The 15,265-nt window shown below is 39.2% G+C and overlaps 1 protein-coding gene and 1 long non-coding RNA gene across 4 annotated transcripts in view; one reads left to right on the plus strand and one right to left on the minus strand.

Moving 5' to 3' along the window:
• Positions 1–15,265, minus strand: part of LOC136020252 (uncharacterized) — a 46,913-nt gene that overhangs the window by 16,744 nt on the left and 14,904 nt on the right. Inside the window, exon 2 of the long non-coding RNA XR_010615257.1 lies at positions 2,312–2,434. This is a non-coding gene — a long non-coding RNA (uncharacterized LOC136020252). The remainder of the gene's footprint in view (positions 1–2,311; positions 2,435–15,265) is intronic.
• On the plus strand, positions 457–14,409 carry LOC136020250 (protein-glutamine gamma-glutamyltransferase E-like). 3 transcript variants are annotated; one of them, XM_065691142.1, is made up of 13 exons: positions 457–550; positions 2,406–2,573; positions 2,885–3,127; positions 3,674–3,792; positions 4,307–4,435; positions 6,082–6,259; positions 6,422–6,557; positions 7,465–7,568; positions 8,049–8,294; positions 9,510–9,815; positions 11,566–11,723; positions 11,932–12,065; positions 13,963–14,409. In XM_065691142.1, exons 1-13 carry the CDS (start codon positions 541–543, stop codon positions 14,108–14,110), a joined length of 2,079 nt encoding a protein of 692 aa, XP_065547214.1. In that variant the 5' UTR covers positions 457–540; the 3' UTR covers positions 14,111–14,409. The 3 variants fall into 3 exon arrangements, with proteins under 3 accessions (XP_065547214.1, XP_065547216.1, XP_065547215.1); XM_065691144.1 differs by having other exon boundaries at positions 11,566–11,636; XM_065691143.1 differs by having other exon boundaries at positions 6,422–6,539.

The following is a 15,265-nucleotide window of genomic DNA, read 5'->3' on the forward strand; positions in this document are numbered from 1 at the left end:
TTACAATGCAGCAGGATAAAAAATCAGCGTCAGGAAAACAATGGATTCAGTGAATTAATTTAAAGAAGTCACTGTAAATATTGCTCATGAAGTATTACAAATTAAAAACAATGTGGTGCAAGAAGTAGTTATGCTGTTCCTGTAAATTTATCATTCTAACAGAAAGACAAACAGCTAAATGCCAATATTCTTATAAGTTTGAATACATTAAGAAACTCTTAAATGGACAGACTGTCACGAACAAATGTTGTCCAAGCTTCAGTTGTTAAACTGCAAGGAAATGAGATCAGGATGTGGGGACTGAGAGAGTGAAAAAATGAATGAAAAATGAATCCTCAAGCCTTGTTGGTAAGATAAAGGCTGGGGAGAAAAGAAAGTTATTCAAGCTCCACCCTACAGGAAATATTGCAAACAGGCACCTTTACACCTAGACTTTTAAACAAGTGAAAGGCACCAGCCATTCTGTGAGACAGCAGAAGTAAAGGAGGCCATTCAGAGGAAAGCTTCAGAAGCTGCTTATACAGGACATATTGATCAGATATGGGCCAAGGTGAGCAAGGAGGAAGCCCCTTCTGTGGTGTTGTTTATTATTTTCTTACATCCACACCTCATATTCAGCTCTGTAATGGACACTGAAAGATCACAACTTCTCTAAGGAGTGTTGATCCAATCTAGGGTGGGGGCGGTGGGAAAGAAGGAAGAGAAAAATTCTTCTATGAAGAGTTCAGAGAAGGATTTTTCACAGGCATTGCATGCATGGGAAAAGCAAGATTACCAGAATGAGATTCAGGAGAGCAAGTATATTATCTGATGGAAAAATGCTGTACTTTACTTTGCAAATAGGAAAGAAGGGAAAGTCTGTAGATATTTGAAGTTGTCAGGCAAGTGAAAATGAGAGACTGTCAAATGTGACACAAGAGAAAAACAAAGCAGAACTTGAATGTATTGTTGCAAAGGCTGAGGGAGGCTACAATAAGCAGAGAAGGTTGAAACCTGAAGTTAAAGCAGAGAGGATACAAAAATTTAGAGGATCTTTTTTGGTGGTCTGTTTGTTGCAATAGGCTTTTTTTTTTCTTACATGCAAATATTTGTACGCATGTAAATTGACAAGTCTAATAATTATTATAAATGGTCCCATGTTGCTTTTCCAACCTTGTCAGATAACTCCTGCCTTTCTAAAGGCACATCTTCCCTACCTCTCAGCTTGTTCTAGAATAGATGTGGTTCACTGCTAAGGTTCTAAAGATGTGGATTTTTTTTTTTTAAATAGGTATGTTCCTGAAAAACTGAAGTATGTTCTGCTCACCCCAATGCTGTAAAAAAATGATGTTCCCCACATCTGAACTGTGACTACATTGCTGTAGTTACTTCAAGACTTACCTAAACTTGATAAACTTAAGATCATGCTGTAAAAATATCTTTACACTAATAAATCTGGTTGAACATGGGATAATGATTTTTTACTGAATAATGGCACAGGATAATTGTGTTCCCCTACTAAGGACCACACTCTTACTCTTGTCTAGTCTTGCTTTTTGGGGCTGGGGGGGAAGGATGGAGAAAAATAAAAATATTTTTGAAAAGTACACAGTGCCCTTAGGAAAAGAAATTTAAAAATCACTTTTTCTTCTGTACTTCTGCACTTCATTTAAAACATTTGAGCTTCTACTAGAGAACTATCATAGGCTCTAATGATGCCAGAGCCAAACCAATCTCAGATGCTTATCCTTTGGCCTCTGACTGAAGCCACAGTTCACATGCAAAAGCTTTCTGCAACATATTATTTCACATACATTATTTTAGTAGTGTTCAGTCCAATTTTGCCATCTCTCCCACTGCCAAATAACAGACCAGCGTCCATCAATATATTCTTGTTGGGTGCTTCCCACAGATAGCAGCTGTCAGTTATATCAGAGGCACATGACATGTAAATGGGGCTAAAAATCACGTTGTGGTTTAGAACGCGTGTTTCTCAGCTCAACCAGGCATCTTTATTTTTTATTCAGAAGCAGCGAGGCTACGCTTATGTTAGTACAGCACCATGTCTTGGAATTAGCTGAGTTCAGCCAGATTTTTTATCCAAGTAATTCACAAGTATTCAATTCTCTTAGGGTTCTCCCCTCTTAGATGCCTTTCTGATTTTCCTTTAGTACCAGATACGCTACTCCTTCTATATTTAATTACACAGATAATCTCTAACAGATCTACACAAGGTGGAGTCGTGCTTGAAAAAATAACAGTTAGAAATAACAAAATGCTATAAATAAGTTATTTCTATTTTTGGTGGAAGCCTTACATGGGTAGTAGTTACCTGTAGAAATTAACGCACAATTCTTGAGAGTGTCTGTGCTCCTTCCTCCTTGGATGTCCCCCTCAAGTTTTCTTGCTCTTCTCACTTTTTATAGCTGCAACACAGCCAAGTACCAACTGGCACCTGAAAGAAAATGCAAGAGATCACCACACAAGTAAATTTTCTAGCGAAGAGTTAATTGTGAGGAGAGGACAGGCCTTCACTGTCACCTTCAATGGAACAGGACAGCCTGAACAAAATTTAACATTCATCGCAGAAACAGGTATGGCTCCCCCCTTCTTTCACACAAAGAGTAATGCTATCTTGTGACACTCTTTTGGCCTGATAAGCAGTATAGGGTGGCAAGATAATTCCTCAGAGCCAACATGCTGGTTCACACAATAGTGGAAGTGTTCGAGGTGTTTGTTGTACTACTTCCATCTCAGCTAGCAGTGATAGCTTCCTTCAGTTTCCAACATATGGCACAAATTCATCAGAGGGGAGGGTTACATCCCTTCTGAGTTTATTGACAACTAAATCAGTATTTCAGCAAGCTGGGGGAAAATAATATATGTTGTTTATTTTCCTCAAAAGGTCCAAAACCCTCAAAGCTGGCTAAGACCCAGGCCACATTTGGTATCTCCAGCACAATGAGCACAGAGAGCTGGAGTGCAATCCTGCAGTCTACCAGTTCCAGCTCTGTGAGCATCTCCATTTCCAGCCCACCTAATGCTGTCGTTGGACGTTACAAACTGAGTGTTCAAACTACTTCAAGTGGCAGCTCCTCTCCAGCAATCCTTGGCACTTTTGTTTTGCTCTTTAACCCTTGGTCTTCAGGTAAGAACATGTTGGATTTCGCCAGAAAGAACTAAATTGCTTGTAGCTTCATCAATATTTGCAGCTTCTCCATTTGATCTATGCTTCTTTAATATGTGGGCTGAAGATTCACCACATAATGTATCAGTGAGAATAGGGCTTAACAGTTTGTTAGGACCTTCTGGTACATAAAACCAGCTCTATATCATGTGCTTACTAGAAAGCTTCTTGTCCTAAAAGATTAAGTTATGCTTTTGGCAGACCTTTCCTACTTCTGCACAAGTTTAGAAGAATGAGTCTGGTCTCTGCAGAACCAAAAGTCATATCTACCAGTTGAGAACCAAAAGTCATATCTACCAGTTGCCATCTTCTGCCAGATTTGAGAGTGTCACACCTCTGTCTTCACTCAGACACTCCCCACCCACCCTGAGTTTCATTTTTAACATCATCCATTTGTAACAGCAAGAACAGCAAAGGGTGGATATCTGCAAGCGTTCTTACTGATAGAAAATGAGTGGTTGTACATTGTAATGGAGACTGTGGTTGTAGACTGTTTTGGTTTTTCAGGTGATGATGTGTTCATGCCTAACAAGGCTGAATGTGAGGAATATGTGCTAGAAGAGTTTGGCATCATTTTTGCGGGCAATAAAAATCATATCAACAGCTTTGGATGGAACTTTGGCCAGGTAAATGCCACACTGAATCACTAGACAGCGTTCTGTGCTCTGGTTTGCACATGAACTGGGTGATAAGGGCTTGTTTGCTTTTTCCAGTTCATCACATACACCTCTGAAGAGGAGGACACTGTGGTATTGAAATCAGAACTTGTGACAAGCCCTGTTATATTGATTAATATGAGGATTTGTAATTGACTAGTCAGTGGCATGACCTAGGACTCAGAGGAGCAGCCAGCAGAAACCTTAGTATCTGCTGGGCAGTAAAGTACTGTAGCAATGCTAAGAGTCAAAGACCCAGGCTTAACTCCACAGATTCCAAGTTTTGAAAAGCTCTTTGAGGTCTAACCTTCACAGTTTGCTCAGGCTGCCTTTTTATATGGTAACTCCTGGCTGAGCTGCAGCACTTCTTTAAGCAATTAAAAAAAAAAAAAAAAAGAAAGAAAATGCTCACATGGCTCTATTTATCCTGATTATTAGTAATCTGTGTTTCCAGAACACTAACTTACTGCTCTATCTAAAATAGTTTCAAGGAGATATTCTCAATATTTGCCTTTCCATGCTGGATCGAAGCTTAAACTATCGTCAGGATCCTGCCACAGATGTATCTCACCGAAATGACCCCAAATACCTGGGTCGTGTTCTCAGTGCAATGGTAAGCAACATGTTCAAAAAGTCCGAACTACCAACTCACTGTTCTTTGTAGCAGAAAACTTAAGTGAAAGTAAGTACATATAAGTTCTCAGAAATTTTAGGCCACTAACTGTATGCACCAAAAATGTGGGCCAAAGAAACACCTAGGTGGTCCTTTGATCTAAGCCTGCCAGATTTATGTCATCTGCAGCGTTTCTGACACTTACACTTTGATATCCAGTGGTCAAACTGAAATTATAAGACATGGGGTGGTATGTAAAAGGACCAGACTCTTGGAGGTCTTTAGTCCAACCTTCCAGTTGAAGTGGAACTACAGTGGTGCTAGACCAGCTCAGCCACGGATTTCACAGCCTCTCTGCTGGCCCAGTCCTGAGCTGCACTACCCCTTACTGAGAAATTTTTCTTTTATGTCAAACATGATTTTCCCAAGCTACTACTTCCTTCCACTGCCTCTTTAATATAACCTGCCAGCACAGAGAAAAGTTGTAATCTGACAACTTAGTGTGTTCCATTCACAAGTACTTGTAAGCTGCTATTCCATTCTCTTTATCCCCTTCTTAACCAGAATGAACTAGCTGAGTGCTCTCAATTTCTCTTTGTAGATTTTGTGCTCCAGGGCCCCTGGCTCATGCCCTTCCTCTTCAGTGTCTCAACATCCCCTTGAACTGAGGGACGCTAAAGTGGATAGAGGATTCCTGGCACAGCCTGGCTAGGGATAATGAAAGGGGGCTATGGCTTCCATCAATCTCCTGGTGTCCTGGGTTTACCAGCAGCCGTTTTGCTCCTTCTTAACAATGAGTTTGGCCAATCAAGGGTGTGCTGAAGAGCGAGTGGGACAGTGAGTTTCCAGCATCACCTGCAGTTTTCCCTCAGTTCAGGGAAGCATTTCTGGAGGTCTGGCTTCAACTTGATGGGCTGATGCTGGAATAAATGCTCTTTACTGTGCGTTTTATTGAGTTTGGTGCATGGTGTGTCAGCCCTGGCAGGTTGTGCATGCAGGGGTGTGTAGATGCTTCCTGTTTAGAGAGATGCAGTTTATATTGAACATACCGCAGGTGTCTGCTCACTGCTGGGTTCTGCCCCAGCAAAGGGCATAACAGCAGCTGGGGAAACTGAGTATATTGCAAAGGCAGCTGTGTGATCCCACAGGAGCTATTAGTGCCCTTGGTGGAACTCTTAAGTGCTTGGCCTGTTTGCCTGCATCCAAGCACATGGAGGAGTTGTAGCACCAGGTACTAAGAAGGAGCAAAACGGCTACTGGTAAACCCAGGACACCTGGTCACACTTTTTCTAATGTAGCCCAGCTGCATGATATGCTTTGATGATGACATTCAACCAAACAGGGATGAAGTTGCCACCTCATGTCAGGAAGGTTCATTGAAAACTGGTGTTTGTGTTCTTGCCTGATGCTACTGTATACTTGAGTAGGAGAAGCAGTGATTAAGTGCTCTCCATTTCTTGAGAGGACACATATTTAATTTCCCTAAAAAGATAAGCTGCTTTCTGAAAGATAGCTGCATGAAGCAGTGGACTTTTGTCCACTAAAATGTCATTTGAGACTTTTCTCCTTCCTGCTCCCCAAATGTTACTACATTTGTTGTAAACTCTTAATTTATCTCATCATAATTTTAGTGACTATTTTTATAGGTGAATGCCAATGATGACCAAGGGGTGCTGCTAGGAAACTGGAGTGGAAATTATGAGGGTGGGAAAAGTCCAAACAGCTGGACTGGAAGTGGTGAAATCCTGCAAAACTGGAAGAAATCAGGATTCAAACCTGTTAGATATGGACAATGTTGGGTTTTTGCAGCGGTATTGACTACAGGTATGTTTTATATCATGCACATAACTGACACTGAACAGATTCTATTAAAAGAAGCACTGATAATACTTCACGCATGAAGGCCTTTCAAGACATTAGTATGCTATGTGAAATTTCATATTCCAGAAATACTGCTTTCTGACTGGCTTTCTCTTCACTCTTTAGTGCTTAGATGTCTGGGGATTCCCACTCGTACAATTACAAACTTCAGTTCTGCCCATGATGCAGATGGAAATCTGCGTGTAGATGAGTTTTATGATGCTTCTGGAAATCATCTGGACAGGTCAGCTGACAGCATATGGTAAGGCTTTATGATATTTAATGGTAGGACCTCTCAATTCCTATAGTCTTCAGATGCAGAATACAGATTCTAATGACAAATGCTTTGTCACCTTCTTAAAAATTGCCTTAAAAACAACTACAAACACTATGGATCAATTAAAAATACTGCAATATAATAAGACAAAATTTTGCAATACTGCAAAATAATACAACAAAACTTGGTGCTCTTTTTTGGTTAAGCAGAATTGTGACATGCGTTACAACAGCTAACTGAAGCCAGAGCAGGCAAAGTTAACAGTTATGATGCCACAGATGACTGAAAATTTGTGATATTACACTGCAAATATCAAACAGTCAGACTTCACTTAGTTTGAAACAATTCTTCAAAACAAGTTCATGTTAAAACTGTAAAAGTTCAACAGAACCAGCTTCCCTGACCTTTTTTTTTTTTTTTTGTGACATCATTAACAGTGAAAATGATATAATTAGTGCCACTATTGAGCATCAATGGAATTCAAACAAGCTTGTACTCAGCAAAGAATCGGTGCAGTCCTTCATTTTTTGCCTTTACTCCTCTGCTTGTTCTGGACCCATTCTAAATATAAGTGATACCTGCAGCATTGTGCTATAAGTAAACCAGCTAAAACTAAAGAAGTGCATGTGCTCAGAACTTTTAGAGAAAAACTGGCTCAAGACATTTTGTATAATTTTATAAATTTGCTTTCTGCCCTTGAACTTTTATGTCTGTTCCACAATATTCAATTAATCCAGTTAGGATCAGAATGGAATCAGTCTCAGACAAGAACCTATGCAAAGTAAGGCATTTAATACATTTAACTAAGATGTCTGATTAACAGATATGAACCATTCCAACAGCAATCTAGACATACATACTAGTAGCTTACTTTGTTCATTTTTGCACATAGGAATTTCCATGTCTGGAATGAAAGCTGGTTTTCCCGCAGTGATTTGGGCCCCTCATACAGTGGATGGCAAGTTCTAGATGCAACTCCCCAAGAAGAAAGTGGAGGTACACAGATTTAATTTCAAGAATAATGGTGAAAAATTATAAAGTCAGTCATCTTCACAGAGAAGGGGAAAAAAAAAAAAAAGAAAGTAAAACCACTGTAAAAAGTAATTCTTCATCCTGCTCAGAAAGAAAGTCGCAGAAAAGAATACTTTATCCGTTGCATTAGAAAAGCCTCAGATTATTTGTGGGTGCCAAGAAACAAACTAGACTTCTAGGAGCAGTCTTTTGCAGCAATTCCTGTATTTCCAATGTAGGCATCCTGAGTTACTGAAAATCAAGGAATAAGATAAAATAAATCGTCACTTCAGCATAAACACAAAATACACTGATGCTTGGCCTGGTATGAGGGTCTATATGGATGAAAGGGCTAGAATTGGACAACAGCACTAAGCAATTCAGGAGTCATTGATAGATGTCTGTCTAGTAATCTGCTTACTGTCAGAGAGTTGATTAGGTCAACTTTTTTTTTTGGTGCCATAGGAATTTATCAGTGTGGTCCTGCCTCACGGAATGCCATCAAAGAAGGAGATGTGGATCTGGACTATGACTGCCCATTCGTATTTGCAGAAGTAAATGCCGACTGTATGTACTGGAATTATGAGGCCACAACTGGAAAGAAAACATTAATGTTCTCTAAGTCTACTGTAATTGGCCAATTCATCAGCACAAAGGCAGTTGGTAGAGATGATCGTGTGGATGTCACAATGGATTATAAATATGAAGAAGGTAAATAAAAACACTGGTTCTTCTGGTTACATAGCTACTTCATCCCCAAAAACATATAACCTTGAGGCTAGGAGTCTCTTAGTGTCAATTTTGGGCAACTATAAAGGTAGGAGCAAAGTTTATACTCAGTTTATTAAGTTCTAACAGAAAAGGGAAGAGAAGGTAAAGACTAAAAAAATACTGCCTTGCCCTTTCTGATATGGAGTTGCTTTTTGGGACTTAAGTAAAGGAAGTCTAAGTATCCCTGAGCAGAACATTCACTGTTTCACCTACCTATTGCTAATGTTTACTGACTGCCTCTGCTTTGTGAAAATTAGTCTACAGCCCAGTTATTTGACACCAGAATGAAAGGCCTCGTAAACAAACCTAAACTAAATCAGCACTTAGTCCAGGAAAAGCAACTCTTTCAAAGGGTCAAACAGCAGGTCAAACCTCGCTGCCACAGTGAGTAAATAGTGTGAGGGTGGGCAAGAGGCTGGGAGGGGACTCAGCCAGGACAGTGGACCCAAACTGACCAAAGGGATAGTCCATGCCAGTGTTCAGCAATAACAGCTCAGCAAGAGGTGGAGGAAATGGGGAGGGGAGAGTGGGGGCCTCTGTGGTTATGGCATTTGTATTCCCAAGCAACCATCCTATGTGTTGAAGCCCTGCTTTCCAGGAAGTGGCTGAACATCTGCCTTCTATAGCATGGAGTGGACGGGAGTAGTGAAAATATTCTTCTTTTTGCTTTGTTCATGTGCAGTTTTTGCTTTCCCTGTTGAATTGTCATTATCTTGATTTATGAGTCTTCTCACCTTCCTTTGTTTTCTCCCCATCCTGCAGCAATGGGAAGTGAGAGAGAGGCTTGAGTGGATGTTTGGCTGCTGGCCACATCAACCCACCACATGGTGCTATCAGCCTTCCCTTATATCAGGGCCTTTTCTCTATTAGCAAATTAAGAGTACATTTCTAAGTATTACAACCATATAAAGGGAGAGAAATGGGAAGAGTGACCAACTTTGGACTTAAGATACTGTGTTACCAAAAAAAAGCTATTAGAGGGGCAGTGACATTACTAATGGTAGTACCAGAAAATCAAGTGTGGCTGTAGAAAACAGAGGCTCTGTTCATCTGCAAGTACAGATGCAACATTCTGCTGGCTTATCTCTAGCAGTCACGTAAAATAAGAGATGCATGTTAACCACTAAGAATAAATTTCATGGTTGTCTCTGACAGGCTCTACAAAAGAAAGAGATGTTTTTAAAAAAGCCCGTAAGAAGCTGGGACTTGAGGATAAATTTGATCCTACAGCACCAACGCCACAGGAAATCGATCAAAAGCCTGACATCTCAGGGAGGTTCAAGGTGGCTGGCCCTTTAGAAGTTGGCAAAGACCTCAGTCTAATTCTGGTTCTTGAAAACTTACAGTCTGAGGCTAAGACTGTTCATGTAAATATGACTGCTTGGAGCACTGTGTACACCAGAAGACCAGTTCATGAGATCAGGAAGGACTCCATATCTGCCACTCTGTCTCCTAAGGAAGGTAATTTTTCAAATCACTCCTAATCATAGTTGTAAAATTCTTTTATCAGTAAATGGCCATTAGTAGCTAGTCAAATCCAGGGAAAAAAAAAATAACAAAATGCAATCTTAAATTTCTGTGCAGAAAAGGCTGAAAAAAAATCATGTCACACATATAAACACTGAAAAGGCATGTTTCACACCACCATTTCCTTAAGTAGTATTCACATTTTGAAAAATGTATCTAAAAAAAAGGAAAAGAAGATGGTGAGTAAACATGAGGTTTCATTTAACAAAGTTTGCATAAAGAAAATAAGGGCAACATAAGAGCATAGAAATCAACTCCAACTAAACGTGCTCTGGTCAATTATGAAGGGCCCTACTGAAAGGTAAGAGGACATGGCAAACAGCAGAAACAAGAATCTTATCCATTAGCACATTAGAGAATGGAATTAAAGTGTGAGGAATAGAAAGAGCTGAAACAGCCTGCTAAGGTCCACAGAAAAGAAAGCTTCTATTGAAAAACTGTTGAGGAGTAAAGGACCTCAGATTTTTTTATTTTTTTTTCAGATGCAGTTTGATAACCTTTTGGAAGAAATTCTGTATTGTTGAAATATGACATTAAGTTACTGTTAGCAGCTTGGGATTAATAGATATATCAGCATCCCTAAAGTGAACTGAAAGATCACAGATTTGGAACTGTATATTGTATTAATCTTAGGCTTAGGCTTTGAGTCACTAGTGAGAAGCAGAAATAATACTTCATTTCTTTAATATGTAATTTGATTTCTGAAGTTGGGATCTATCAGCTTCCTCTAAAGCATTAGGAATTGGACTCTCAGTGAAGACACAGTTTATATGCCTAATGGCACTGATGTCATGCAGGCACCTAACAATGTCTTGTACTCACACAGGCTGTGTTAAACCAGTAGCTGAATTTACAATCAGCAGGGAGGGTTTTCCCCAGATCTGATGGCAGGGACCATTGAAAGAGATTTTTTTCCCCTCTTCTGGAGGTATGCTCTGTTTGCTAGGATTTGTAGTTAAATCTGTTTGCTACTGCATGAATCTAAGAAATTCACCCTGCCCCCGTTTTCTTGCTTATGTTTGTGGACTTTGCGTTGGTGACTTGTGATCTTTTCTTGTGTTTTTCATTTGCTGTCTACTGCTGGAAAGTACTTCGAGGCTTACAGTGTTTACAAGCAGCACAGCTACTCTACTTTTTTTCTGGACTTGATGTTTATTGTACAAATAGCCAATAATGTGGAAATGGCCTGGATTCAGAGACAGAGGAGACCCCCTCCCATCCAGTATTCCTTGATTGGAACTACAGCATGGAAACTACCATAAAAACACATTATAATAAAAAGTGACTAGGGAAGACAAAAGAAACGTAAAGATGTCATTCACCTCATCTTGGTGTATCATGAGCAACTAGAACTGATGCGGCCTATCAGATAATGTCCTATAACAAATGGAGTACACTGGTAAACTCCTTAAACTTCAGCTGTCTTATCTTTTGGAGCAACTAGGAAGAAGACAAGCCAGTCAATCTGGTAGTAGGGAATGGAGGAGGGATAACATTACATTGAAAAAAAAACCACTCAGTCTCCGTAGCAAACTGATAGATGTGCATTAATTGAATTTGGCAGTGATGGCTGAAGGCCCTCCTAGTCCCAGACACATCATAAAAGGAACATACTAATTTTAGGTATGAAAATCTGTGGGCTTATGAAAGTGTGTATCAATTTATTATTTTCTTTTTCTTCCAGAAATACAACTTCCCATTAAGATATTGTATACTGAGTATCAACAGCAGTTAACTACAGACAACACTATCCAGGTAACAGCTTTATGTCATGTAGAAGGTGGGATTCAAGTGCTAGTGCAAAGAGACATCACCCTTGACAATCCTGCCATCGACATACAGGTAAATTGCTGTCCCTTTGCTCTAATCACAGTATCAGAGAAAGGGTAAAATGAGCTCTTATAAGCACTTTCTTCACCAAAAATATTCTGCTCACATTCTGCCATGGCCCATCATAACATCTCGTAACACCTCCTCTTCCAGTGACTGAGAAGGCCTGGACAGAAAGGAATACTGAGAACCTGGCCTCTCAAGCATTGTATTTGCACAGGTACTTGGTGAAGCAAAAGTGAATAAAGAAGTGGATGTGGAAGTGATATTTACCAATCCTGTTGATACGGAACTGAAGAACTGTGTGCTGCAGGTAGAAGGCAATGACCTGCTCAGAGGAATCCTTGAGACAGAGTAAGTACAAGAAATGCCTTCTTCCTGCTATTAAAGATACATGAGCAAGAATGTAGGCATGGATGACTTGGAACCGAACAGTGGGATGAGACAGCACTTTCTTCTTGCTAGGAGGCCAGTCAATGTAACATCTCATAATGAAGTACACGACTTAGCACCATCATATCCAAGCTAGGCTTTGCCTGCATAGTTTGAGGAGTCAAATAATTGCTGTCGTAATTGGACAGAACTTGTTTTCCTGCCTATCTAGCAGGACTCACCATTTCAGAAAAAAATACATTCTTACTCATGCAGTAAATTTTACTGTCTATGCTACTACATGCCAGATGGGTTGAACCTTCTTGTTCTGATTACAGGGACAACAATAGGATATGTGACTGTTTCTGTCCATACTATATACAAATTATAGCGTATATTAACCACGGAGGTTTTTTTTCCCTTCACTTTATTAAATGGACTGCAAGTGCCAATCTAGTGTTCAGCCTTCTAAACAATTTGTGTTACATCAAACAGATAGACCTACACATATAAAGTGGATGCACAAGTGTACAAAAATGAGCATAGATAGTTTCGACACAGGTTGTGATCTCAAAGGGTGGTATCTCTAAAAAGTGCAACCTCAGGTATACTTCATGTGTAGCTATTCCAGAGAGAATAAATCACAACTATAAGGAGGACAGCTTTTAAAGAACAGACTAAACCACGACCAGCAGCTATCCCTTAGATGATTGAATTTACCTTACTAAAGTATGGAACTTGAGCACAGCTGAAATCCATAAGGCAAGCAGAAAGAGAATAGGGAAAATGGTGAATATTGCAATTAAAGTTTGTGTTGGGTTTTAATAAAAAAGTAAAAAAATCCAAAACAAGAACTAAACTACAGACACACTGATTTTCAAGCTCTCCTTTCAGAACCCTACAAAATAATTATGTTAGGTTATTAATAAACAAAGTCAAGAAACTATTAGATGGTGTTGTGATAGTGAATAAGAAGACTGGAATAAAATAGGTTCCTTTTACTATAGATCCTAGGTTCCTATTCTTATACTTTGAGGATTTTGTATCTTGTTTTTTTTTCCTTCAGTATTTCACAACTGAAACAGAATTTTTCAGACTGTCCTCCACTTTGTACAGATACAAAATTGCACACCCATTTTCACTTGTGCTAGCAAAGGCAGTTATTTTTTAAAAATACCTGGGATGGACTGACTTTTAACTGAATACACACACATATAAACACAAACACACAAAGCAACTTAACATTGTCATTTGTGCTTGAGCAACTAGTAATGGTCTACCCCATAAGCTCTCTTGAGGGAATTTGGCAACCTCATGTTGCCTTATCACATAGAACTTTATCCTCAGGCAAGAACAAGACAATATGACAGTGTAAGGCTGCTTGGAAAAACCATAAAAATGAGTTTCCAAGAATTATAAAATATACTGGTTTAAAACATCTTAATTTTCATTCAGAAGTTCCTGCCATGTAAGCACTGAGGTTTTCTTGATGCTATAATCTATCCTAATTCAGGATATTAACATTCTCTATTAACATTCTTAATAGTGTAAGGTTATTTTTTTTTTTAATAATTCAGTGATGTGTTTTACATCCTCTGTTCTGCATGAAGCTTTATCTCATATGATACCAATATGTCCACCTTTATGTGCTTATCTTGGTCACTGCATCATGTATTCGTGAGTTACCTTAATGCATGGGTTTGAGTATTTAAATACATATCAAATAACCAAGTCCTGTATGGCCTTTTCATGGTCATCCTACACTGAAATGACAGGAGTTACTTAAGATGGGAGATAGTTAAGAACGTCAAGATGATGCACAAGCCTGTTTACAGCTTATATTTTTCCTTATTTTTTTTTCTCTTTCTCCTACTTTTAGTGTACCACCAGTGAAAGCCAGTGAGAAATCCAGTACAAAGTTTAAACTCATCCCTTTTGAGACGGGTCGCAAACATCTACTTGTTAATTTCTCCTGTGATAAATTTGCAGATATCAAGACCTTTAAGATGGTGAATGTGATTGACTAACATGAAGATATACAATTAATGGTGTGCGTATAAATGGAACAAAATGTCACAAGAAATCTTGTATAAGAAAATAATGAGAAAATTAGCAAAACAAAGTCCTTGCTTCCTGTGATAAGGAGTTACGAACATCAGATCACCAAATTTTTACATTGTAATTTTAAATAAACTGAGGAACAGTTGATTCTTCATTTACCGTTCTGAGTGTCCATGTTGCTAAGAAGAGCATCTTACCTTCTATTCAGAGAGTGTTAGTTTGACATTTGTCTGTTTTTCTTTGGAAATCATTTTATTGTATCTGCAGAAACATTCATAAACTCATTTTTACACATTCAAAGCCTTATACAGTGGACTTTCAAAGCACTGTTTCACTTTATTGCAACCGTGATACTAGAAGGCAGCCAGGATGCATTCCTGGAAAAAAAGGATATTTTTCCTTTTTTGGTAAAATATAGTAACCAAATGAAGCATAGGAAATGTTCAAAAAGAATCTGGGTGGTGCCCAATTTGAGAGCCGACAAACACAGAGATAATGGCTTGGCTCAACACACGTGGTATTTTGCACACCACTATTTTGCACTTGCTGAAAGTCTTCTTTGGGAATCAAAGGGAGGGTAATCTTAAATTTTAACTTGAGAAGAATTAGAAATTCTTCACCATAGCTTGTGCGTCAGGAAGTCATCTTTCAGAATTCAGGTTTAGTAAAGCTTACTTAAACCCTTTATGGGAGGACAGCATTTAAGGCCAAAAGCTGGGTTCCAAGAACAAGTGAACTAGGTGCAGCCCAGGGAGTGACTTGGTTTATGGCCAATAATTGTACACCAGTTAAGTCAATCTCTGACTAAAAATGATCTCTGTAGATGAACTGAATGGAAAGTCAAGCTAATGCTCTATTGCACTTTGGACTGCTGGACCAGGAAACCAGTAAGATCTCAAAAAGCGCCTGGAGGCAGCATTTACCCCCAACTCTACCACATAGCACAAAGTACCTGTGACATGCCAAAGGGACACCTCACTGTTACTTGAGCAGCCCCAGCTCAGATTGACTATAGACTCTTTTTGTGTGCTTACCTGGACATACTCACAGAAGGGAATCCACAACATTCGTGGAAGTTATACCAATCTCTTTCTAGTAAAGAGTAGTAACAATGCAAGTGC

Source organism: Lathamus discolor, chromosome 11, assembly GCF_037157495.1.
Source record: "Lathamus discolor isolate bLatDis1 chromosome 11, bLatDis1.hap1, whole genome shotgun sequence".
In the NCBI taxonomy this organism is placed as follows: Eukaryota; Metazoa; Chordata; class Aves; order Psittaciformes; family Psittacidae; genus Lathamus; species Lathamus discolor.